At 40.2% G+C, this 25,293-nt stretch overlaps 1 protein-coding gene across 1 annotated transcript; it reads right to left on the reverse strand.

The window, feature by feature from the left end:
- Nucleotides 1–538: 538 nt before the first annotated feature.
- Nucleotides 539–10,377, reverse strand: LOC311602677 (BTB/POZ domain-containing protein KCTD12-like). Its single transcript, XM_084791089.1, has 3 exons — nt 10,118–10,377; nt 9,649–9,703; nt 539–4,292 (listed from the first exon to the last, which is right to left on the reverse strand). Exon 3 carries the CDS (start codon nt 4,284–4,286, stop codon nt 3,408–3,410), a length of 879 nt encoding a protein of 292 aa, XP_084647215.1. The 5' UTR covers nt 4,287–4,292; nt 9,649–9,703; nt 10,118–10,377; the 3' UTR covers nt 539–3,407.
- Nucleotides 10,378–25,293: the final 14,916 nt, after the last annotated feature.

The raw sequence follows: 25,293 nt of genomic DNA on the forward strand, positions 1-25,293 counted from the left end.
ATAATGAAGTTCTAGAGAGTCACTCTTAACTAGGAACCCGGATTCTCAAAGATTGGAACTGTACTACCAAAAGACAACAAACACTTCCATAGTGAAACTGAGGGTAGACAGTATAATAAGCTATGACCATAAAGGGCTGCAGGAGTACTGAGGCAGCAAGAGACTCTGCAGAGTTGAAGATGGGGCTAAAGAGCATGCTCACTAAAAGAGGCTCACAGAGTCACCTTGAAGTTAAGGAGTGGAAGAGGGTCCTGATGCCTAACCTCCAGGAGCTCGAACTCTAGCTATAGAGTGTTGGCACATGGAACCTCCAGCAATTAGCCTCTGTGTTCATCTTTAGAACAGGAAATTTCTGAGTTTTGAAAATGTGAGGTCCAAACCCTGCAGTATTCAAGGTTTAGAGCCAGTACTGACATTTATAAGGTCAGCTTGAGAGAACCAGGTCAGGTAATTTTAAGGGAGCTACTACTGGCTTTGCCATGATTTCTATCTATCTATTCCTAGCTATTTATAACAATTTCTCTTGAAGTTTTGTGTGTGTGTGTGTGTGCAGTTGCAAGTGTTCTGGGCTCTTCCGATCAGGCTTGGTTCACTTGAATGACAAACTGATGACAGGATGAAATAGAGTTTGCCTGGATTTCATTCTGATGATGGAGATTGGTTATTAGTAGAAAACAGAGACAACAGTTGTAGAGGGTGCAACACTTGTAGACAATCCCATTAATGTAGATAGTATAAGTTGCAGTATGCAAATACTCAAGAATCAGAGCAGACCATCACTACAGTGTAATCATAATTCTGGATTATTGATCATGGCTGTTTGACATCAGATGTGGTTCTCTAGCCTTTCAGAATTTATAACCAATTCTGTTTATTTTCTGCAAAAATCAATCAGAGTCAGTTTCTTCTTTTGCCAACAAGAAATTAAACACACACTAAGGGTGATTCTCGAGGAGCCTCTCTTTCACTCAAAGCGACTGAGCTCAGGGGTTTAGTTACATAGTCAATTAGCTACCTCTTACTGGGCCTATGAAATTTTCTGTGTTGATGACTTTTTAATGCTTAACACAAACAAACCTGAAAGATTTTTAAAGTTCTCCCCAATCTTTTCTCCATTAAACTATTTCGGAGTGACAGGAAAGGAATTTGAAGAGCAAACAAGAGTGTTTCTGAAAGAATTTTAAAGCATGACTAATGTAAACTGGTGACAGAATAAAAGTAGCTCTAAGTGGTATTGAAAATCCAAAAGCAAAAAGTTCGTCATGTTTCTGGAAGATCAAACTGTGGACAAGTGCATCACATAATAAGTCTCCAGGGCATAGCTCCTTATGCAATATATTCACCACTTTAAACAAGTGTGGACCTCTTCCCTACTGGGCAGATGGAGCAATTGAGACATGAGTAATACGAGAAATACGCCAGAGGGGCTAAGGCTGGTAATTGTACCTACAGAAAAGTATGCTCATGTAAAGACTGAACTCTATAGGCAGAGTATGGAGATGATCATATCCATGAGTACATCAATGAACTGTCTGGGGAATGTTTTTTTAAGAGCACCCAAAATTTCTTAACTTCTATATTCAACTGAGCACTCCTGTTAGTGGGTATCAGAAGTGCTGTAGGGAAAGACTATATAAGATTGTGTGCCTCCTATGTGATCCTATATGTAGTAATGTGAATAACTGTCAGCCCAAGCCACAGAGCTACTGGCCCCTCAGCCTTTCTGTCCTAGACCATAGTTGATTTGGATTTGGTAAATGACATTATCTACAAAAAAAAGTGAAGTATGTAGAAGATGGCTGCGAATTCACGTTCGTTCGCTGAAAAGCTGACCTACTGTTTAGGCTAGCTAGAAATTGTGGGAGAGAAAGTGAACTGCATGGTGGAATGTGGAATTAATGAGCTCTGGAGGTGGCCAGAGAAAAACCATATGGCCCTTGAGAGACAAGAGAGAATGTCAATTACCAACAGCTCCCTAAAACCTCTGAAACATCATTTGACTACATTTCCTTTAGTCTCAACAGAAAAAAAAAACCTGGGAGTTTAAAATGCTCACACAGCCACACCACTAACACACGCACAGTTTTTTCTTTCTCAAGCCACTTTAGTACTTTGCAACTTAAAAAGATCTAACTAGAAAATGAATTAAAAGACAATGAGAACAATAAAAACTTGTATAAAATAAGAGCAGAATAAAGGAAAGACAAGGCTATCAGAGTACTCGATTGCTATAAAACTTTTCACAGAGAAGATAAAGATGAGCCCCAAAAATGAGCCTCAACAAACTTGGCTTCTTGACTTGGTTCATACACAGTCTTTTATAATTCAGTCACACATCTTAGATCCTCAGTGTTTTCATATGAGAATGAATAGTTGCTTTCAATCTGTTTAATTAAAAAGTCATCAGCAAGAAGTCAGATGATGAATTCAGGGTTTTTTGGGTGGGGATTTCAGTTCTTTTCTTGCTTTCCCTTTTTCTTCTCCCTTTCTCCCATCCCCACCTCTAAAAAAACAAAACCCACACTCTCTCAAAAACATAAACAACTTAACAACTGATAGGTACAGCCAATTGTTTGACTAGTAAAAACTAAACTAATTAATAGATGCATATACTTACACAAAGCAATTTTGTCCATCATTTTCTTCCCTACATATGCTTGCATTTAATTCTATTAAAAGATATTTTAGGACAGTTTCTTTTTAATGGCATAGCTGCTTATGACTGAAGAAATAGCTATGATATACTGGTTTTTTTTTTTTACTATCTTTTACATGTGAAAGCAAATTGAGTGCTAAGCCTTTTATTTTTAGAAATAATAGTCATACAATTGTTTGCCTAGCTTCTATCAAAAGCCCTTAATAATTTTGGAATTGGTTGACCTTTCTATGAACCTCCTAGAGGACTGTTGTCAAGTTCTTCCATTCAGCATGGTAAAACATAGCAAAAGCACAGTTATACTTCTTACTGTAATCTCTAGCTCAGCAATACAGGGCTTTATGTAGGTGAATACAAATGGCAAGGAACATAATCAAGTTCAATGTGTGTTGCTGAGAAACAATGTGGAAGCCATGGCTTAACATTTCTCAACACATTTAATGTCATGGTTTTGTTTAATTGCATTCACTCCAGAAATATACCTCTACTATCCATACTGATGCACAACTGTCATCAAATGGCATCCACTCCACAGTCCAAAGAAGGTCAGTAGACAGATGGACTGGAAGGATGTATAGGTACCAAACCAACAAAGGCTCAAGTGATAATGATGAGAGTAGTGGTATCGTTCAAGATTACACATAACACTCAAGAGCCTAGAGTGATTAACGTGTCTCTTTCTAAAGGAGACAGTTGGCATGGGAACAGAGGAGGGAGACTGGGGATTGTATTTCCTGGGTGATTTTAAGTGTCACTCACGATAGAAAACATATTCAGTGTAAGAGGTCCAGACCCTGTCATCTGTTTGGTCGTGTGTGACAGTGCAGGTGCCAGTGGAGTTGCATGCTACCATGTGGAAGCCAGCATCAGCTAGTTTGTCAAAGGCTTGTTCCAGAAAAGTGAATTTGAGGTAGTATCGAGAAGTATATCGCTCAGGAGGGCGGTCTGGGTCTCTGCTCTCATTCAGCGTGTCTCCGAACACTTCTTTGGCTAATGAGATCTTACCACACACCATGATTCTGGCCACACGGCGGAATTTGGCATCTGTTTGGCTGTCCCTGCCCAGAGTATAGGAGCCTCGATAACCAATAGTGATGAAGCCAGCCTTCTTGAGCTCAGAACCAGTGGCAGCTGTCAGGACCACAGGATTATCAGGGCCACTAATATGGATGCTATTCGTTGAAGAGAAATTAAACGTGGTGTCAATATTGGGTGAGAGCTCCTCTAGATCAATCTGACACGAATCATTGCCCATTGAGTTGAGCTTGTTCATTTTAAGAGCCAACGTTTTGGCCAGTTCTGGCAACTTAAAATATTCTGCTTCTCTATGGAGGCGGCCACACTCCGGGAAGTGATCCGGAAGCACTACTTGCAGGTCTCTCATGTAGTCTAGGACATAACGAAAGAGAAAGCCATCTCGATCTATGAAGAATCTCCCTTTGTTGTCCTGGATCAGTGAGCAAGGGTTCTTTACACTGAACATTTCCCAGAGCCGGGAACCAGGAATGCTAATCAAAGTAGGATAGCGAGTTATGTATACCTGGCCACCTACATTGAGTTCAATAATCTCTGGAAAATTGCCGCAATCCTCAGTTTGTTTGATAGAGCTTGACTTTTCTGGCATGGCCATGTTGACCTGCAAAAGCAAAATGTTACTTTTGAGCAAGAATGTATAGTACAGGGAGTCTGTTCATAAGCATTTGTTTTCTGCATACATACATTCTGTATACCAAGAAACCCAAAGCTGGGGAGAATGCTTTTCCTGTAAAAGCATTAGCCATGTAAGTCTGATGATCCATCTGATCCCGCACCTGTGTCAGAACATGAATTCAGTGCCTTATACCTGTAATCCCAAATGCCTAGAAGAGATGGGGACAGGAGAATTTCCTAGAAATTCATGTGCCAGCTAGCGTAAAGTGTGTAACCCAGAAGAAACAAGAGAGATTCCATCTCAACAATGTGCAAGGAGAGAACTGACTCCTGAATCTTGTCCTCTGACCTCCACCTGTTGACTATGATACACACACACACACACACACACACACACATACACACACACACACACACACGCCATGTATTAACTGATTGAAAAAATAAATTCATGAAAAAGCATAAACATTTATCCATTAGCTATGCAAACTTGAGAATGGCAGCACAGAAAATGAGTTCATGGTCTGGCTTGGCAGTCTTTTCTCTAGTTTTGAGGGTTTTTGTCACCCTTGGCAAGAGCTCTACCATGGAGAAAAACCCCAGCCCCAAATGCCAATGTGTCAGACAGTATTTCTCATTTCATGCCAAGTTACCACAGTTTATGCAGGACCCCCTTTCTGCGATGTCTCTGTTTTTCTACTTTATCTTTTCAGCTCATTCACAGGCCTGTCCCTGGCCCCAGCACAGATGTATTCTCACAAAATGAAGTTTATGGTTTTAAGTACATATGATATTACATTACATTATACTACATATTTCCTCCCTAAGTTTTTCGCTCTCAGTACTGTATTATTCAGATACCTTTTGTTGATAATACTTTGATATATTCTTCTACCACGTTTTGCCACCTACTCCCAATGGCTACAGCCTAGATGGTTTTTAGCTGCCTGCTCTAGTACGCATCCCAGTACATGCTGTCTATGATTTCCAAGACAGGCCTCTTCCTGTCTTCTAACTTTCAGTTCCATATTGGCAGCTCCTAGTTGATTGCTTTGATAGCACCTTTATTCTAGTACGTTGAAAAATCACCTTTTTGTGTGTGTGAAGTGTTTTTTTTAATAGACTTCATTATTATTTGTCTTCATGTTTCCAGCCTAAATAGGTCACATTTTATGATTTTCCCTATCATCAGAAGAACAATAATTTTGACATCTACATCACAAATCTAAATCTGGAGTCATCTTATTGACTAATCCTTCCTTCTTATCCATATTTGTCACTAACCTAGAAACCATTCCTTTGTGATGTCACTTGGACACACATTATTACGGCTGATACTTATTTTACATTATGCATGAGTGTAATCCCCTCCCAACTGCCTTGTCTCTCTGGTTGTTGCACATTCACATTTATCTTTCTTACTGTCCAACAGAAGATATTTAAAATTCTGCTCCCAGACCTGTTGCTATGCCATTTCTCTGCTTACTACTATTAAATGGTTCCAATTTACCTATATATCAAATCCAAATCCCTTACCTGCAAACTCAAAACTATCCTACTAAGTTGCCAAACTGACCCTAGCTACCTCTATCATCAAAGCTTCCTCAAAGTCAAGATAAGAAAATGAATTCAAATTAAATAAGGCATAAAATTCCCATAATGCAGTTCACCATTTTGACAATGAACACATGTTAAAAATATGAACTAAATTAAAAATTTTTTAAATGGACAGGTGGTGGTGGCATAGCCCTTTAATCTCAGCACTCAGGAGGCAGAGGCAGGTGGATCTTTGTGAGTTCGAGGCCAGCCTGGTCTACAGAGTGAGTTCCAGGACAGCCAAACCTAAACAAAGAAGCTCTGTCTCAAAAACAAAACAAAACAAAGCAAATTAAAAAACGAATCTGAAATCTGTGAGAAAACAAAATGAAAACAAAAATATTAGCTCCCAAATTCCATAAGCTATCTGTCCCTTGCTTTGTTCTTTATTGGTTAACTTCAGTTCTCTTTCCCTTTGAACGAATGAAGATGCTGACCACACTGAACCTATACCCGGTTCCTCAAGCTCATTTACTTTTTCATGCCCATATGCCTAAAACTTTTGATTCTGTGTGTTTGTTATGTCCCTTTTATTCATTCTACTAATTCAATACCTATATGTCCCTTCCTGTAAAATAATAAAAGAAAGTGGCAGGTTTGAATTAGGATACTGACTCTACCAGTTATTAGCTAGGTAACTTTGGACAAACTGTCTGTTTTCTTCTCTGAGACTCACGTTTTTTTAAATCTAGAAAATTGATAGAAAAAAACCTGATTAATAAAATGAGAAGGAAATTATATGTGAGTCATATAATTACTTAATACAGTATTTGCTATATAAGTAAGTACTTAGCAGATGATAAGTAATCATAACCAGATGTTAGTTACATTAGCTTCCTGAGCTTGTCTTAGAGCAGTGGCTCTCAACCTTCCTAATGCTGTGACCCTTTAACACAGTTACCATGTTGTAGCCACACCAACAGCAAAATTATTTTTTGCTCTTTCATAACTGTAATTTTGCTACAGTTATAAATAATAATGTAAATATCTGATATGCAAATGGGCTTAGGCAAATCCTGTGAAAAGATTCTTTAACACCAAGGGGTCATGACCCACAGGTTGAGAACCACTGTCTTAGAAAAAGTGGTGAAGTTTTGCTCTCCACTGAGTTATTTATGGTTCTCAATGTGTTACTGCCACCCATTGAGAGATGCTGCTTAGATTAACAATCCTGTCTAACTTTCAGCCCCATCCCTTTATATTCCACGTTAGTGCTGCAGTTTAGAAATTGTTATATTGGGACACTTAACAGCATCCTGAAATTGCTTATTTACGTAGCAGACTGTGGCTAATACATCCACAGATACAATGTAATTTTGATTATACTTCTTTGGATCAGCAGCACTGTGAGACTGGTAAGACGCAAGGTTGGAGAAACTCTTGAATTGTGAGTAAATCACCAAGAAACACATGTTATTATAAAGTCATTAATTTCATAACCCCAGAGTAGATGAGTACACATTCATTTATAGAAGTCCATTTTGAATTCATGTATATAAAAAGAAATGTAATCAATTTTTCTGATTTCTCAATATAAAAGGTGCTATTATTCCAAAAACATTATCAAAAGTTGAAGGTACCTTTCCCCATTGTGCAAACAGTTCATTTTATAGCACAATTAAAAAAATAGCAATGTAATTTCCCTCCTCATTGTTTTAGATTTAGTTCTATACAAGTCAATTTGAAATAGGTCCTTAGAAACCACCCTTGCTCAAAAAGCATTGACTCATCGGGCCCAGAGGTTAACTGAAACCAAGGTGAACATTTGGTGTCTCTGCCTTTATTCTGTGTTTGTTTGTCTCCTTTACTTTAGGTACTCAGATAAATCATTTTCGTTAGCCTTTCCTCTTGAATTGCTTTGGATTCCAGGAATGGCAGAACAGACCATCCTCCAGGAAAAAGTGATAATCCATAATAGTATACTTTGGAGCAGAAATAATAAGAACAACCACATGGATCCCTCCACACAATAAGGGTTTCTTCAGGGCATCATACAGGACCAGGGCTGAAATGGTCAAGCAGACCACATTTTGACAAGGGCATGCCTCACGCCTCTTGCCCTTTTTACCAATTCCTGCTCTTCTCAGTATGGATGCACTGAATACATCTCCGTTTTCACAACTATTTCTCTCTGCGTCATATTGGTGATAGTATAGCTTCAGGGAGAAAGGGGGAGGGGATCAGAGGTGCCAGAAGCCAGACTTCTGACCTGAAAACTTCAGTTATAAGCTAATAATCCAAAATATTATGAATCAGAGTTTTAGTCAATCTAGGGAAGTGGTGCTCAACCTGTGGGTCGTGACCCCATTTTGGAGGGGGGAGGGGTGTCCCATGTCAGATATCTTGTATATCAGCTATTTACATTCATATCAGTAGCAAAATTAACAGCTACAAAGAAGCCATGAGAATAATCTTAGGAAGGTTAGCATTAGTAAAGTTGAGAACACTGATCTAGGGAGTCAGGCTGGGTAGCCTGTTTTGGGACTCATGTTAACAAAGCACTGTTAGCTACTTTCAAGATGACAGAGCCTTTATTCTGGGAGAAGAAATCGGAACAAGAGTCAGAGCAGAGCTTTACTGGAACTTCAACTGCTGCTTTTCTCAAACAGGTTTTTAAACATAAATAGAAATTTCAGTGTGAAAAGCTACTTGTGGCACTATTCTTCATAGAATCTGAATGTGTGAGTGGTTTTTAGTTGGTTGGGTTTTGTTTTGTTTTGCTTTGCTTTGCTTGCTTTTTTTGTTGTTGTTGTTGCTGTTTCTGTCTTTGTTTAAGAAAATGGGAGTACTTTCTTTAATAATGAACAAATCTAGTTTAAAACAGCCCCTTGTGCATTATAACATGAAGTCAAGAAGGACAGGCTCCACGAACAGGCAGATGTTTATCTGTTTGTATGTATTTGCAATGTAAAAAATTTCTTTTGTACATACAAAGCTTCCCGTATAACTTCCTTCTCCTTTTTTTCAGCCAAGTGTTCTCTGTTGAGCTGGTTTTGTTCATGGGGAAGCAAACAAACGACCAACAAACACAAAGAGTTGTCTTAATCTAACCAGAGGCCAGTTTTTAAAATGCGTTTTCCCCCTTACTTTATGGGGATCTGGGACGGAGGACGGCAGTCTTTTAAGAAACCCTGAAATGCCTTGTTTATTCTCTTTCATGAATAAACTCAAGGTTCATAGAGGTTTGTTAGTGCCCTCAGTTAATCAAAGAAATAAGAGTCCTTGCAAGACGGAGGTAAATGAGGTGACATTTAAACTAGGCTGAAGAGAAGATAAAACAGCTGCATACCAAGCCTGGAAGAACTAAATTGTATACTCTATCATTTCAAAGGCAGTGAGGAAACTAACTAATCTATCTCTCCCTTTCTGCCTCAGAATAATTCTACTTGTAACCAATACTCATGTTTTCCAAAGACAAAAATCAGCCACAGCAAAGTGCCCTAGAGGGCACGATAAGTTCATTAAAATGATATGTGACTTCCCGAAAATATGCAGGAAGACATTTCTGAGAACATCAGACACTGTATAAACAACTAGTTTCCAGTTGTATTAAGCTTGAAATCCCTATGCCCTAATCTCTCTTTCCTACCGCCCTCCATTTCCTTGCGGAACCTTTTACTTTGTTTTCTCTGTCTCTCTTGGCTTCTCTCTCTCTCTTTCTCTCCTCTTTTATACCAATGTGTTTTAAATATTCACTTGTTTCTAAGAACAAATCCACACATTTAAATTAGAAAAGCGATTCTCACCTTTTATGCTGCTCCAATTCAGAGATCCAAGAAATCAAAGTAGTTAGCAGCTAAACTGAAAGTATAAGCAAAGGGAGAAAACAACTTCAAGTAAGAATTAAGAAATGGTTCTTTGGCTCGGCAGTATCCCCTTTCACTTCCAACTAGCTTGGATCTGTGACTTTTTAATCCGCTCATAAAAGAAAATGTTAGCACCCCGATGCATTAAACCCAATCAAAATGCTTTCAAAACTAACCAGATGCTGAAAAGCAATCTGAGTTTTCTGATTCCACCCCCCCCCCAAAAAAAAGAGCTTTGGCTGCTTTTGGAACTCTAAACTGCTTTCCAGTCACAGGTTTCACAGTAGCTTTTCTCTCAATAGAGAAACAACAGACGAGCCTGTCCTCAGCTCAAAGGCAGAAGCTCCGGAATTCCAGAAGCAATGAACTGGAAAGAAAAGGCAAGGAGGTTGATAGAATAGTTACTTACCTTGAGTCTCCAGCCACTGAGGTACTGCCAAGGCAAGCTTCAGTGCCTGTCTGCCTCGCTGCTCTGAGGGCTCAGCTCGACCGAGGGACGCCTTTCTGTTCTTCCTCTCTTTTGCTGTGTGCTTTGGTGCTTGATTTGAGTTTTCCTCTTTAAAACTAACAGTCCTGTAGACCCTCCTCCCCTGCTATGACATACTTGACTTCCTCTCCCGCCTGGGCCGGCCTCCCTCTCTATTCTGCAGCCCCAGGAAGAAGCAAAGCAAAGCAAAGGAGAGAGAAGGCAAGGAAGGGGGAGGGGGCGAGAAACAAAGGTGGTTGTGGCGGCGGTGCGTGAAGAAATTTTGGCATCCTGGTTACTGCAGAGCAAGTAAACATTTTGCAGTCACAATTACATGAATGATTTGTAAGGGTTTTGTTGTTTGTTTGTTTGTTTGTTTGTTTCTGAAACAAGGCCTTCTTACATACCCCAGGTTAGTCTTGAAATTTACTTCCTTCTGTGTCAGCCTCTGGAGTGCTGGGATCACAGCACTCTGAATGAATTTTCCAATGAAGAATTGGTTGGATTCTGAACTTAATATTAACTCTGTTTACTTTAACACCCATAACTCTGTATGTCAGATAGTATGTTAAGAGCTGAGAATAAAGAACTACTAGGCACATTTTTTTTCTTTCTTGAAAAGAAATAAATTTACTGTGAGTGTTGTAGGGACAAATCAGAAGTGCTCCAGGTCTCTACTGAAATCTGAAAGGTTTCCTGGAGGACTAAACAAACTGAGTTTTACTAGATGAGTAAGAACTAGCCACAAGAAGAAAGGTAGGATTCGCATTGCAGGCAGAAAGAACAGTGTCAACAGAAAAACAAGTGTGGAAAAGCATATATTACGCAGTCTACTCAATGTTGCTTTTAAATGGTGGTCTCCAGAAGTGGTAGATACCCAACTGAAAAGCAAATCTCTGTCCATCTCAGTTATTTTGTTGTGTATACATTTTTCTCTCTGTGCACTAGCGAAATAATTGAGTTTTAATGTGGATTTATTTTCAAAAGTGGGTCATGCCTCCCTAAATCTTAAAGTTCTTTCACAGCCACATAGTAAAACATTTTTCTGAGAAATGAGTTTTAAAATGGTTTGGTTTGGAGTGGTAATATATTTGTATGTCGAAAGTGGAAAAACAGACCAAGTGATACACAGATATTTATTTCTATATGTATATAACAAAGCTTAGGTCAGCTTTATCACTGGTAATCCTAATAAGTGAATGAATTAATTAAATATTCTCTCATTCAAAAGTTTAACTGTCTGTTCCAATTGTGTTTGTCAACTCGACACAAATCTAGATGTATCTGGGATGAGGGGAATCTTAATTTAGGATTTGCCTATATAAGAGTTCCCTGTAGGCAAGTCTGCAGAGGCATTTTCTCAATTAATAACTGATGTGGGAGGGCAGCCCTTACTCAGGTTGGTCCTTGGTTGTATAAGAATGAAGGCTGAGGAAGCCGTGAGAAGCAAGCTAGTAAAGTGGTCCTCCCCAGCCTCTGCTTCAGTTCCTGCCTCCAAACTCCTTGCCTGACTTTCTTCAGCAATGGCCTGTTACCTGGAAGTGGAAGATGAAGTTAGCAGGTTCTTCTTCAGGTTTCATTTAGTCGTGGTCTTTATCACAGGAATAGAAACCTAGCAAAGACACTGTTTTAGACATGCAAGCAACTACCTTCATGCTCACCAAAATGGCTTTAGCAGCTTCATGTCTTGCATATGTACGCAACAAATTCCAAAGACACAGAAGTAAGTAAAAAGACCGTGTTTACAGTCTAAAGCACCTTAGTCTTTAATTCTGAGATTAAATGATCTTCTTTTAGATAGATGTATCTTTTTAAAGTAGTAAAATTGTTCCCCGAAAATTTACCTGTATTCCCAGACATTCCTATGGATCATATTCACCTTGATTATATCATATGCAAGAAAAATGTAATATCATTAGCTAGATCTACGGAAATGTGTTATAGAGGTTAGGGAAAAGTAAGAGTTTCCTCTGATGTATATGATGGGTAAAATCTGAAAATGTAATCTGGGGCCAAATTTCCAAGTGGCAGCTAAGTAGATACTAATGCCGATTATCAGTCATTGCCTTTTCCCACTTCATTCCCTCTCTCTTGCTCTCTCATTCTCACTCTTTCATGTGTGCACACAGCTGAGAGGGGGGCATTGTAATGTTTCTGTGGGGGTGTGTCCCTGCAGAAGATGTCAGGTGTCCTGCTCTGTTACTCTGCCTTGTTCCTTTCGGGGAGAGTCTCTCACTGAACTTTGGGAGTCAGTGGGGAAATGACCTTCACATATCTGGGAGAGATGAAACTTTCAAGATTCAGGAAGCCCCCCCCCCCCCGCCCCTGTCAACACTACAGAAGCAGTGAGCAACTGCTAGGTGAGGAGAGATCTGCTAAACTGCTCAACGATCTTTCAGACCTGTCAAGCTGCCTGCAAGTTATGGTCTGTTGTGAGTACATGGTGTGTGTGTGTGTGTGTGTGTGTGTGTGTGTGTGTGTGTACATGCACACAAACATATGTATATGTGTGTTACACCTTCCCCCCGGAGAAGTCTCCCACACAACACCAGCATCCCAAATGCTTTCAGAAATGCTTCCCTGGCTGGCACTGCTTTAACTGCTTCCAAGGCAGCCAGATTTGACTTGTGTTTTGATAGAATCTGAAGACTGTCACTTAGAATTGCTGTTACTTTTGGAGGAGTGGGTGTTCTCAGTAGTCTTGTGTGAAAAAATTACAGGGAAAAGGAGATTTGCAAAATTCCCATAGTGCTCATCTGAATTTAAAATTAATGGAGTACAATCACAAACTTCAAAATCACTTGACAAAATGATTTCTTGTTCATAATAGAGGATGTGTGCCTACCAAAGCTGTGTCGTTCTTTGTAGAGGGAATTTTCACATCTTGGCACCTACATCCTGTACTCTTAGTGAAACAGAGTTGCATAGTGAAACGCTGTCTCAAAAAAAATGTTCTCTTCAATACACCAGACTTGGTTCAGCCAGGCCTTCACACAGTTCAGGATGCTGGCCAGGGACTATAGCTCTAGGTCAGCCTCATCCTGAACTCTACTCTGAGAAAAATGTTATGAATGGTGTAAGGTCTGTTTTCAAGTTTCAAGCTTTGATATGTTTGTGTCAAATTGTTCCGACATCACTTGCTGCGTTAGTCCATTGTTGCCCCCACCATATTGCCTTTAACCCTTTGTCAAAGATCTAATGCCAAATAGTTGAAGTAATCTTGACCTTGAACAAAACAACATGCATCATATTTTCTGATTTTAGATTATGTTAGAAGTCACTGATAATCATGACAGTATGGTTTGGGAATAAAACCTGATTTATAGGCCACTGGAACACAACAGAAAGCCAAGGCTTTCTTTTGGAAGAATGGGTGTTCTGAGCACAGTCTTGTAAATTCCAGCGTACAGAATCAAACATCTATCTACCTATCTATCTATCTATCTATCTATCTATCTATCTATCTATCTATGTCTCAGTTAGGGTATCTGTTGCTTGTAACAAAACATCACAACCAAAAGCAAGTTGGGGATGAAATGATTAATTCACCTTTCGGTTTACATCACAGTCCATCATTTAAAGAAGTCAGAGGAGGCAAAAACTGAAGTAGAAGACATGAAGGAGTACTGTTTACTGGGTTGCTCCCCTTGGGTTTCTCAGTCTTCTGTCTTACAGTAGGACCACCAGGCCAGGCACGGTACCATCTCCAGTGAGAGAAACCTTCCCACATCTTTTATTAGTCAAGAAAATACCCCACAGGCTTGCCCACAGGTCAATCTTGTTTTTTTTTTTTTAGTTTCTGTGAGTAGTAGGCTTTATTATTAGTCTCCCATCAACAGGCATAAAAGCTTAACAGCCCTCCCCACCTCCCACCCCCACCAAGCAAGTTGAAAAGCATTTAACAAAAACATGAGCCAACACTAGGGAGTCAGGAATTCTGTGACTCGCCATCTCTGCTTTGGTAGCCAGAGGAGAGCTTGAGCTTCTCCAAGGCATCCAAAGCTTCAGGGAGCCCAGGCTCCTCCTTTTGGGAGGGCTGCTGGGCCAGCTCCATCTTTCTGAATTGGTAGAACAGGAGGGTCAATCGAGTGTGTCTATTCGCCTCAGGAAAATCCCTCATCATCTTCGGTTCGTTGTCCTTGCAAAACTGGCTGAACTTCATCATGCCTCTTCGATAATGGAACCAAACCTTAACTTTCTTTTTCGTAAGTTTCAACCTGTCAGCCAACTCCTTCATGGTCCTCTCACTAGGGTTGCGGTCCACTTCAAAGTGTTTCACCAGGGCCTGGTACTGCTTACAGGTCAAGCCAGGGTGTTCCTCCTTGGGCGACCTCCGAACGGCTGCCGTTGGATTTGTCTCCATAGGAGCAGCTGCCATCTTGACTGCCTTGCCCGCTTGACTGCAGTTCCTCGGTTGAGAGGGGCAGGTCAATCTTGTAGAAACATTTTCTCAACTGTGGTTTATCTTCTCAGGTACTTCTAGCTGACAATAATAACTAGCATAATGATTTGGAGATAACAAGATATTCATACATAAAGAAATTAGATCTTTATGATAAATATACACAAAATTCAGTTCAAAATGGAATAAAGAATTAAATATAAGACCACAAACTAGAAAACAGAATAAAAGGTCCTGAGCATTGGTCTTTGTAATGATCTTTCAGACTTGACATCCAAGACACAGACAATGAAAACTGAAATAAGCCAGTGACATGATGAACAACATTTCTGTACAGCAAAGGGAACAGACATGGAAGGCAACCTATATTGAAAGACCATTTGTAAAACATATACCCAATCAGAGTAAATGTAGAAAGTACACAAGTAAATCATTCAATTCAACAGCAAAATTAAACCAGCAAACAAACCAAGTCCCAAATAACCCAATTTTTAAACTAGACCAGAAGAAAACCAAACCAGAGGCAGACATAGACAGCAGATGCCATTTAGCTGGGACGAGTATGGCAGTAACTATATACTCTATAGCATTCACCAGTCGTAACTGAATCAAACATTAGAGTCTGCAGATGAACCTGACACAAAACAGTTGTACTGGGGGTGGCCTACTGTCAGCTTATGGGGATGCTATTCCAAGACTCCATTGCCTTGAAGAAAGTGAAACTCTGACCTAAGCTATATCACAAATATATCCAGAACTTCAAATTACTACCAGCAGTTTTCAACAGGATGAGTATTAACAACATCATTTCTGTGGGTAAATTTGTAAAGGAAAAGTTTGGAGACAACTTGGAGTCTTGGAATTTGCCAAATAGTTTTTTAAAAAGCTATGAAGCTGGTAGGCTGACTGCAGATCTTCACCACTCCCTTATTTTCTCCAAATCTAGTACTGTACAGGAAGAGCTAGAAGGAAAACACCAACCTAAAGAGGTTAACCACCCAGGAAATAGAAGGAATAAATAATTCCAGATCAATGAATCAAAAGAAACACAGACAGACAGACAGACAGACAGACAGACACACACACACACACACACACACACACACACACACACACAGAGAGAGAGAGAGAGAGAGAGAGAGAGAGAGAGAGAGAGAGAGAGAGAGAGAGAGTACCACGATCACCACATAACAGGTATCAACAGTCTCAGTCTGGTGCTGGAGTCCTAGAGGATTCTTAGACAGCTGTTGATCTTCAGTTTACATTGGAATCCTGAAGAAGTGGATCCTAATCCACTTCTGTTTTGTTTTGTTTTGTTTGTTTTTTGAGACAGGGTCTCTCTGTGCAGCCTTGGCTGTCCTGGACTCACTTTGTAGACCAGGCTGGCTTTGAACCCACAGCGATCCACCTGCCTCTGCCTCCCAAATGCTGGGGTTAAAGGTGTGCGCCACCACGCCTGGCTTAATCCAGTGAAGGAATACCCTAGGAGCAAGATAGATGAACTTGCCAGCAAGAGCGAGGGCAAGCAGGCAAAACACAGCTTACTTCTTTCAGGACCTTTCATGTGAGCTGCCACCAGAGGTGTGGTCCACATTTAAGGTAGGTCTTTCCACTTCAAGTAGTCCAATCAAGAAAGTCCTTCAAAGGGATAGGAGCTCCACAGGAAGAAAAATGGAGCCAATAAATCTGGGTGGAGGAGGCAGGTGCTGCAGAGACTGATGTACCAACCAAGGACCATGCATGGTGAGGACCTAGACCCCCTGCTTAAATGTGGTAGATAGACAGCACAGTCTCCTTATGGGTCCCACAATATGGGAAGTAGGGACTACTTCTGACATGTACTCTGGTCCCTGCATGTTGATCACTTCCCCATCATGAGGCAGCCTTGCCAGGCCACAAAGGAAGAGGACGCAGGCAGTCCAGATAAGACTTGACAGGCTGAGGTCAGAGGTTAGGGGACAAGGGCTCCCCACTTTCTGAGGACTAGGGTAGAGGGGAGGGGGAGGGGAATGAGGGAGACAGGGTGTGGGGAGGTGATGAGGGAGAATACAATTGGGATGTAAAGTAAACAAATTTTTAAAAAGAAAAGAAAGTCCCTCACAAGCACACTTAGCTGCTTGGCCTTTCGCTGACTGCACGTGTAGTCAAGTTGACAGTCAAGATTAACTATCACCATCCACCCCTTGTCAACTTGACATACAAGCACATATTCTTGTGCCATATTAATTTCCAAATGAAAATAAGAACCAGGTCATAATTTCACTTAACATGATATAGCTATCCCACATACAACTGAAAGTGCTTTATGTATTTTAGAATAGGTGGCAGTGTCCTTAAGGAGTACTTAGATTTCTAGATTTCATAACTTAAATGCTACTTTTTAAAAAGCCCACAGATATTGTCTCAATCTAGATTACATTACATGATAAAAATACAGAACAAAGAAAACATAAATATCTGCTAAACATATGTGCATATATGCACAAACATGTTCCTAACAAAATAAGACAGAAATATTCATATCAATTACAATTTTTTCTTCAACTGGTCTCATGGCCTTGGCTGAGGTTTATAATACCTTCCTCTACTATCCATTGTGGACATCCTCCAACTCTAGCAAACACCTCAGCATCTCTTGGTTTTCCTCCTACAGGAGTGACCAATATATTCACTGTTGAAGGGTCTGTGCCTTTTGTCATCCTGTCTGGATTGGGTTGTTGCAGTTTCCCATTGACTTTAAGCACAGGACACAGTAGTACCAAGAGATGCCTTAAAGGATCTCCTGCACTGCAGACATCATTTTTCTTACCTCCACTCAGGGTTGGCACTCCTCACCCATGGACTGAGCCTATTCACATCAATCATTAAATATATATGCCTAAGGAACAAACATTTCAGTACTCGACAATTTTTCTTGTTGAAGTACTCTCTTCCTTTGATGGCTATGACACCACCCTGTTTCAATGTGTTCCCGTCACCATCAGCTATTCTTATCATGTGAGGGTTCACTCTATTTCCATGTGCACTTTATGATACTTAGTCTTAGGTATTTTCTTGCCTTTAATTAATGCCATTATTCATCTCTCATTCACCTGCCAGAATGATCTATTCCTCATATCTAAAATACTTCTCTTACCTGGCTAAATCCAATTCATTGTTTCAAATTTACCTCTTGTCTTACTTCCTCCAGAGAGCTTCCCTGTTACTTCTGGTTATATTAAATTTCCTTCTTCCTAAATTTCTTCCATTCTTCTGTCCATGTCTCTGCCACCACTTCTGCCATAACAGAGTGACATGTATTTTGTACATATGTATCTCTGAAATCAGTCTTAGAGCTTCTTTAAAATAGAAAATCTGCTGGGCATGGTGGGGCATGCCTTTAATCCCAGCACTTGGGAGGTAGAAGCAGGTGGATCGCTGTGAGTTCAAAGCCAGCCTGGTCTACAAAATGAGTCCAGGACAGCCAAGGCTACAGAGAAAGAGATGCTGTCTCAAAAAACCACCACCAACAACAACAATAAACCCTCCTCCCCTCCCCCAAAAAAAAGAAGAAAGAAAGAAGGTCATAGTATTTTCTAGTTTGATATTAAAAGCTTCTAGTACAAGGCCCCAGAAATGTTTGGGTCACACATCATGTCCAAAGCATGAAGATACAGAATATATGGCATGTGCGGAGAACATAGACATGGAATTTTGGTAATGCCAATGTTGAGGTAGTGAGTGCATAAAGGAAGGCTGTAAAAGACATTGTAGCAGTGGCTGTGGAAAGATATGGTTTGTGCATGACTTTTTTTTTAAAGACTAGTGGGCTGGGAGGCAGAGACAGGCAAACCTCTGTGAGTTCAAGGCAAAATGAGTCCAGGACAGGCAAGACTACACAGAGAAACTCTCTCTTGAAAAACCAAAAACAGAACCAAAACCAAGCAATCAAAAAAAAAATAGAAAAGTTAAAAAAAAAGAGTAGTCAGGATTCTCTAGAGAAACAGAACTGGTATGTGTATGTGTGTGTTGGGGGGGTGGCTAAAAGGAACGTACCATGCCTCTCTTTTCAGACAGAAGCCAGCTCTTGTTACAAGGAAGTATAAAATAGCTTTTTCTGGGCCAACAAAGTATTAATGCATGGACCGGGAACATACATTTGGGTTCCTCCAAATGATATGAACGAGATAACATGAACTTATATAGTCCCATAAAGAAAGAAAGTCATAAGTCAATCCAGTTACCAAAGGCATTGATTGGCACAACAGTCCAGGAATTACAATAGACTGAAATTTTTCTTCTATATGTTTCTGATGCTTTCTTACATTTTTAGCTTTAGAGTTGGCAAAAGCTAGTGGTCTGCTAAGTAATACATTCCACAAGCTATACCCAATAATCATAAAGATGTTATGTCAAATATAGCAAGATTGGCAATGAATGGTATTGTTATGGTAGAAAAATGTTAGGGTTAAAATGAATGTTAAAGTGTTAGGACTAAAATGGCAAGGTCATGAACTCCAAAGCTGACCAGATAAGAGGGAGGACGGGGCTCTAGGAACAAACAAGAACATTAGCCTAATTCTTTCTTGGCAGGCTTTGAGTGACACTCACAGACACCCCTCCCCCCATGCACCCTAGGAACGCTCAGAAGGCACTTCTGCCACTTTACATATTCTTCTAATGTATCTAATCATAACTAAGCTGTGGGTAAAGATAACTTCTACAGAAAAAGCCTCTACCTATTCCATGGTGCATACCACCCTATAGACAACAAGTTGGATAGGAAATGATCAGGGCAAACTAGTTGAATGTTGATAGTTGTGCCTCCTGATGACCGACTGCTCCTTCGCTGTTAAACAATGCTAACGCTGTTATTAGATTGTTTCCACTATGTCAGAAACTAAGGAGCAACCAAACATGCCCTCTAACTCCCTCAAAAGACCCAATGCCATTATATTATCACTTGTATTGTGATTTTGACACCTTCTTCTTTTGTGTGTGGAGATCATGGAAGAAAATACCTTAGGAGAAAGATCTGGTCAGTCATTTGGGATAGAAAAGCAGCCATCATACCTCATGAATATGCAGATTGACTCATAAATATTCATTAAATGTCTTTATCACCTATGGTACAGAACCTTCTATCCTGTTCCATATGTTGAAGAAGTCTACTCCACCACCTCTTTTAAGGCTGGCTTTGCTTTCTAGGATGCTGCCCAGTTTCTCTTTGGAATGTTTTGCTTGACTTTGTTTCTGTTGCTTTGCTATATACATGTTTGCTCAAAATTATATTGAAATATTAGGGTGTCTTTGAGAAAGATGGAGCCTTTATTGGGGCCCCGGAGAACTCCACAGCCACCAAAGCTGCTCTGAGACAGTGGCTTTTGGGTTCTTGTCTCATGAATTTGAAAAATGAAATTCACAAACCACAGAAGGCAAACTTTAGAAAAAAATTTACTATAGACTCATAGGGAAAGAGAGCAGCCGTGCCATTTGACTTAGGCAGGGAGGTCAGCTATGTGGCAGACAAGTGGCCACACAACTGGGGAGGGGAACCTTATAAAAAACAGTGACAAAGCCTGACCAGAAAACCCACACTTAGGCTCTGGCTAGCATCTGAAAGAAGAAAACAGAGGAGAAGAAACAAATGTCTGTGTCTCCTGACTGAATTCCTTCCTTCAAGGAAACAAGAAACAAGAAACTCTGCATCACCCACCATGAAGTTAAGGAGACCAGACACAGTCTGAGAAGAGTTTCGCACTCCATGTGCAGCACCCCGTCTCTTCACAATCTGACAGTTCTAGTTAGCCTATTAGTCTGCAGCAACTCCAACTCAACTGTGGCTGCTTCAGGGAGCTTCATATTTCTTTTCTTTTCTTTTTTACCTTTTTTATTAAGTTAAAAAAATTATTCACTTTACATCCCGATTGTAGCTCCCTCATTCTCCTCCCAGTCCCATCTTTCCCTCTCTCCCCATCCTCTTCTGCCAATAGTCAGAAAGGGGGAGCCCTCCTCCCCTACCAACTGACCCCAGCCTATCAAGTCTCTTTAGGACTGCCTGTATCCTCTTTTTCTGTGGCCTGACAAGGACACCTCACTAGGGGGAAGTGATTGAAGTACAAGCAACAGAATTCATGTTGGAGACAGCCTCTCGTCCTCTTACTAGGGGACCCACATGAAGTCTGAACTGCTTCTGTGTAAGGGGCCTAGGCTCAGACCATGCATGGTCCTTGGTTGGTGTTTCTGTCTCCAAAAGCCTTTCTGCTCCCTGGTTAGTTGGCTCTATTGGTCTTTTTGTGGAGCTCCTGTCCCCTCCAGGTCCTTCCATCCCTCACTCTTCCATAAGACTCCCTGAACTCTGCTCAAAGTTTGGCTGTGAGTCTCGGCATCTGCTTGGATCCTCTGCTGGATGGAGTCTTTCAGAAGACCTCTATGATGGGCTCCTGTCTTATTCCTTCTCTTCAACAGCTTCCAGTGTCTATTCTATTTGCCCTTCTGAATGAGAATTAAGCATCCTCCCTAAGGTCTTCCTTGTTACTTAGCTTCTTTAGGTCTGTGCATTATAGTATGGTTATTCAAAGGAACATTACTAAACAAGCCCACTCTATAAGTATCCAATTCTCTCAGAAAATGTGGCTATATCTGATTTTGCTTTTTTGACAAATTAAAGCCCTGACTTTAAAGTTGGATGTTAACTTGTGTATTTTTTTAATCTTATGTAGATACAAATAATTTTTTTCGGATGAAAAAATCATGATTCCAACAAGTGTGGTTTATTTATATGTATAGTATCTATGATATTAAACAGTATTGTCTCTAGCATTGCATATTTCTCTTAACATTTTGCATTCAGGGTGTAAAAATATCTAGTTTCTCAGCTGACACTGAAACAATGGATGACTCTGCCATTCCTTCACTAGTAGCTTAGATGAATTTGAGACTTGTGTTTATTCAGTGTGTGAAGGTCATGTGCTCCAAATGTTATACTTGAGCTGATCATCCCTGTTTTCATATTGCATTATCTGTTTGAGTAAAATTAAATGGGATTCTTAAGAAAAGTAAGATGTGTGTGATCAGCTCTCACTTTTATGTTGAAGTCTCTCTACTTTTGAGTGTTCCGTATTTCTGAGATTGCTGCCATTATGAAGTATCAGATAGCAGGATCATGGGGAACGTGAGAGTGGCAAGAAGTTCTCTAATGCATTGAAGGTGACACATTGAAACCACGATTGAGTATTTATCCTTTTGCTCCTCACTAGAGACTTTTAGATGTCTCAAATTATTGTATTAACAACTAGAAAGAGAACACCTTTTGGAGACAGATCCTTTTTAGGGAAATCCTCTCAGTGCCAAAGTGTAGTACCCAGGCTTGTTAAAAGTGTGCTGTGTTTATTAATATACATAATGAAGGTCGGGGGATTCTGAACTATGGATGGATGGTGAGAGGATGAAGCTGAGAAGCAAAGAGAAAAGGGAAAGGGAAGAGACAAGAGAAAAAGAAGCCGAAAGAGCACAAAGGGCTAATTGAGCTATTCCTTGTATTCTTTGAAGTGTTTGAGAAAGACAACATGAGTCAAACAATGTCTGGTGAAAATGGAATTTTTTTTGTGGGAACTGAGAAAATGTGACAGTGATATAAGAGAAATTCAATGTAATACAATTGATGTGATAAAGGATTTACTAATAGGTTAGCATAGGAGGCGTTAAATAACACAAAGTAGAATTTATTTATCTAAAGGAGCACTGCCTCCAAAATACCCCAAAGATCAGTAGTAGGCTCACCAGGACTGTTTGAAATAAATGAAATTTACAGAGCTAGGATGTAAATGCTTGTTCACCAGGACTGACCAGCCACTAGACCCATCCTCAAAAAACAGGCCCAAGGTAGTTCGAGGGGGCAGTGCAGGGTCACAACTATCATTAAATCCTGGTCTGCCTATGCCCTTATCAGGAAAAGGCATACTTCTGCCAGGTGGGCAGATGAACCTGGGTAACAATTATTGGAAAAGATTAACTCAGCTGCACTTAAAAAATAGTTCTGGTGGTATCTTTGCTGTGTAAATCTTCCATCTGCCCTCTGTTTAAATTGCCTCTGTTTAAATTGTCCAAAGTGTAACCAAGAGCCAGGACCTGAAAGAGATTTAAGGATAATATCGTATGTAGATAATAATCTAAGGTGTACCTTAGCTGGTAAAATCTTCTATTTGAGACAACATAGGCAGTAGTGATAGATGGCCCTGCACATTTTTCCAGGAAAGCGCTGGACCTCTGAAGTGTGTGGAGTGATTTCTCATTGAGAAGGCATGTTATTTCCATGACAATTTGGGAGAAAATCTGGGGATGGCCTGACTGCAACGGCGGCTTTCTCAACTCCCGTAAGCATAACTCAGGGAGCTAGAGTGATAACCAACAGGTCACTAGACTACCTGGGCCAGTGGCTTCTGGATCATTTGTCTCTGGAGCTCAAAGAATACATTTCATGGACAATGGAAAGATGACTAGCAGAATGAAGTTTATTATAGGTGAGAGACTGAGAGAAAGGAAGTAAACAGAAGTCTACATAGCAAGAGTGGGTACAAGGATGGGTTGCCACTGAATGCCCCACTAAGGTAAAAAAGGCTTTATTGGACTGAAAAATGGAGGGTGACCAAAAAGTCTAATTTTATTACCTATGGGGTGCTCATGTCCTTTTCCACCCTGGTGGCAGGACTGGAGTTTTTGTCATATCTTAAAAGGACAATGAAAGTATCTAATCCTACTCATGGCACCAGGTAGCTACTATATATAAAAGAAGAAGAAAGATACAAGTAGGAAACCAGAAGAGGAGTCAGTGCCTCTAAGCATTTCTGGCCTCTGTCGAATCAAAGATGTCTCCAGCCCAGGCAGGACAGAACTGGTTGTCAGTGGGAAGAAGCAGAATTGCTCATTTTCTAGTCCCCTGCCTAGAAACTGCCTGACTATTTCTTTCTCTTATTCTTATAAAAATGAGGTTTGTACTTCGGTTGATATGACCTGAGATGAAATGGTGACTGCACGTGCAATGCTAGGGGATATGAATTCCAGTGAAGACTGTGGAATAGTCATTGAAAGAGAAAAAATACCTGTTTCTCTGATGATCTTTAAATCAAACAAGAGAACCAAAGTAAGATTAAGAGTCAGGAAAAATTGGAGGAGCCTTCACCCTGGAATCACCCTGGTCCCCTGGTAGTAGAGAAGCAAGAAAAACCTGAATTCCACCACAATTGCTAACTACTTAAAGTCTTCCTTCCTGGAAACCTCATTGACAGGTGAAAGGATACAAACTAAATTCTTTGTGCACCCCTCCTGGCTCCTGCTTTCCTTTTTTTCCCCCCCGACACAGAATTTCTCTGTGTAGCCTTGACTGTCCTGGGCTTGCTTTATAGACCAGGCTGGCCTTGAGCTCACAGTGATCTGCCTCTGCCTCCCAAGTGCTGGGATTAAAGGCATGCATCACCGCGCCTGGCTCCCCCGCTTTCCTCTTATCAGATTATAATTCTATATTCAGAGACACCTCCCTTATCTCACTTATCAAAAGAGACACAAAGAACGTTTCATAGCCACTTTGTCTGATTTAACTTGAGACCCACAAAAATGGCTCTTGCTAAAACAATGAAATGCGTCTCTCCCTTGGGGAGCCTGTACCCACACTTGAGTACACCTTACTTTCTATGGTAGTTTTGGAGAAGCCCACATCCATATTTTCTGGTGCATATTTCTAAGAGCCTTTCTTAACTCCCAGGATTAAGCTTATACCAAAAATAAAAGAACAAAAAAAAATCTTTTAATAAAATCCCCAACTGTGCTTCATCACATACTGTGAACTGAAGTTGCCAGTGCGGTGTGGCATCTCACACCTGTGTTAAAGTTTACACAAGGCCAACTGACTGATTAAAACATCTATGATTGTAAAAGGCTGCAATGTTATGTGTAAGGAGCCAAATTATTTTAGACCACCTTTAGCCCACCTCTCTGCTTGATGACTATCAGGTGAAGTCCTTTGTGGAATGGACAAACAGACCCTATTGCTTTCACCATCCTAAAGGCTAAGAAAGTCATTAGATGATATCTGAGGCCTATACCGGAGATTTGTCTATGATAACCAACCTATACATTGGATTTTTGTTCCTTCTCTCAATGTAGCCACATTGGATAAATCTCAGCTTTTGCTATTACTTGTTTGCTAATTGGCTTATTAAGGATGAATAACTGAACCTGACTTATTGGGCTATTCAGGCCCAAGGCTCTGTGACCCTTAATAACTCTAGTAACAAAGTTATTCTTACAAGTATGTTATGAGGATTCAACAGGAAAAGGACAATATTTCCCATCAACTATGTTGGGAAAGTAACTATCTGAAAAAAAAAAAAAGGATAAAAGAAAAATAGAATTTAGTCCCTTACCTTAAATAACATAGGAAAAGTAGCACACAAAGGATCAATGTGCATATATGTGCTTAAACTTACAGAATATTCAGAGGAAAAATATGGAAGTCACGGAGGAAGGAAGAAGTGGGGCTAATTTCATGATACAACATCAAAATGACAGTTAACAAGCATACAAAGAGGTGAATTGAATTACATTAAATGAAAATCCTAAGTGTATCATAGGGCACAGTTAACAGAGGGAAAAGGCAAGCTATGGAGTCCACAAGTGTGTAAGAATGTCCTATGTCTGGTAGGGGTAACACAGGAATTCAAGAATCCTTCCTGGCAGTGGC

Source organism: Acomys minous, assembly GCF_964271855.1.
Source record: "Acomys minous genome assembly, chromosome: 7".
Lineage (NCBI taxonomy): Eukaryota > Metazoa > Chordata > Mammalia > Rodentia > Muridae > Acomys > Acomys minous.

Coding starts and splice junctions, on each gene's coding strand:
- LOC311602677 (XM_084791089.1), bottom strand. CDS start 4,286: ATGGCCATGCCAGAAAAGTCAAGCTCTATCAAACAAACTGAGGATTGC.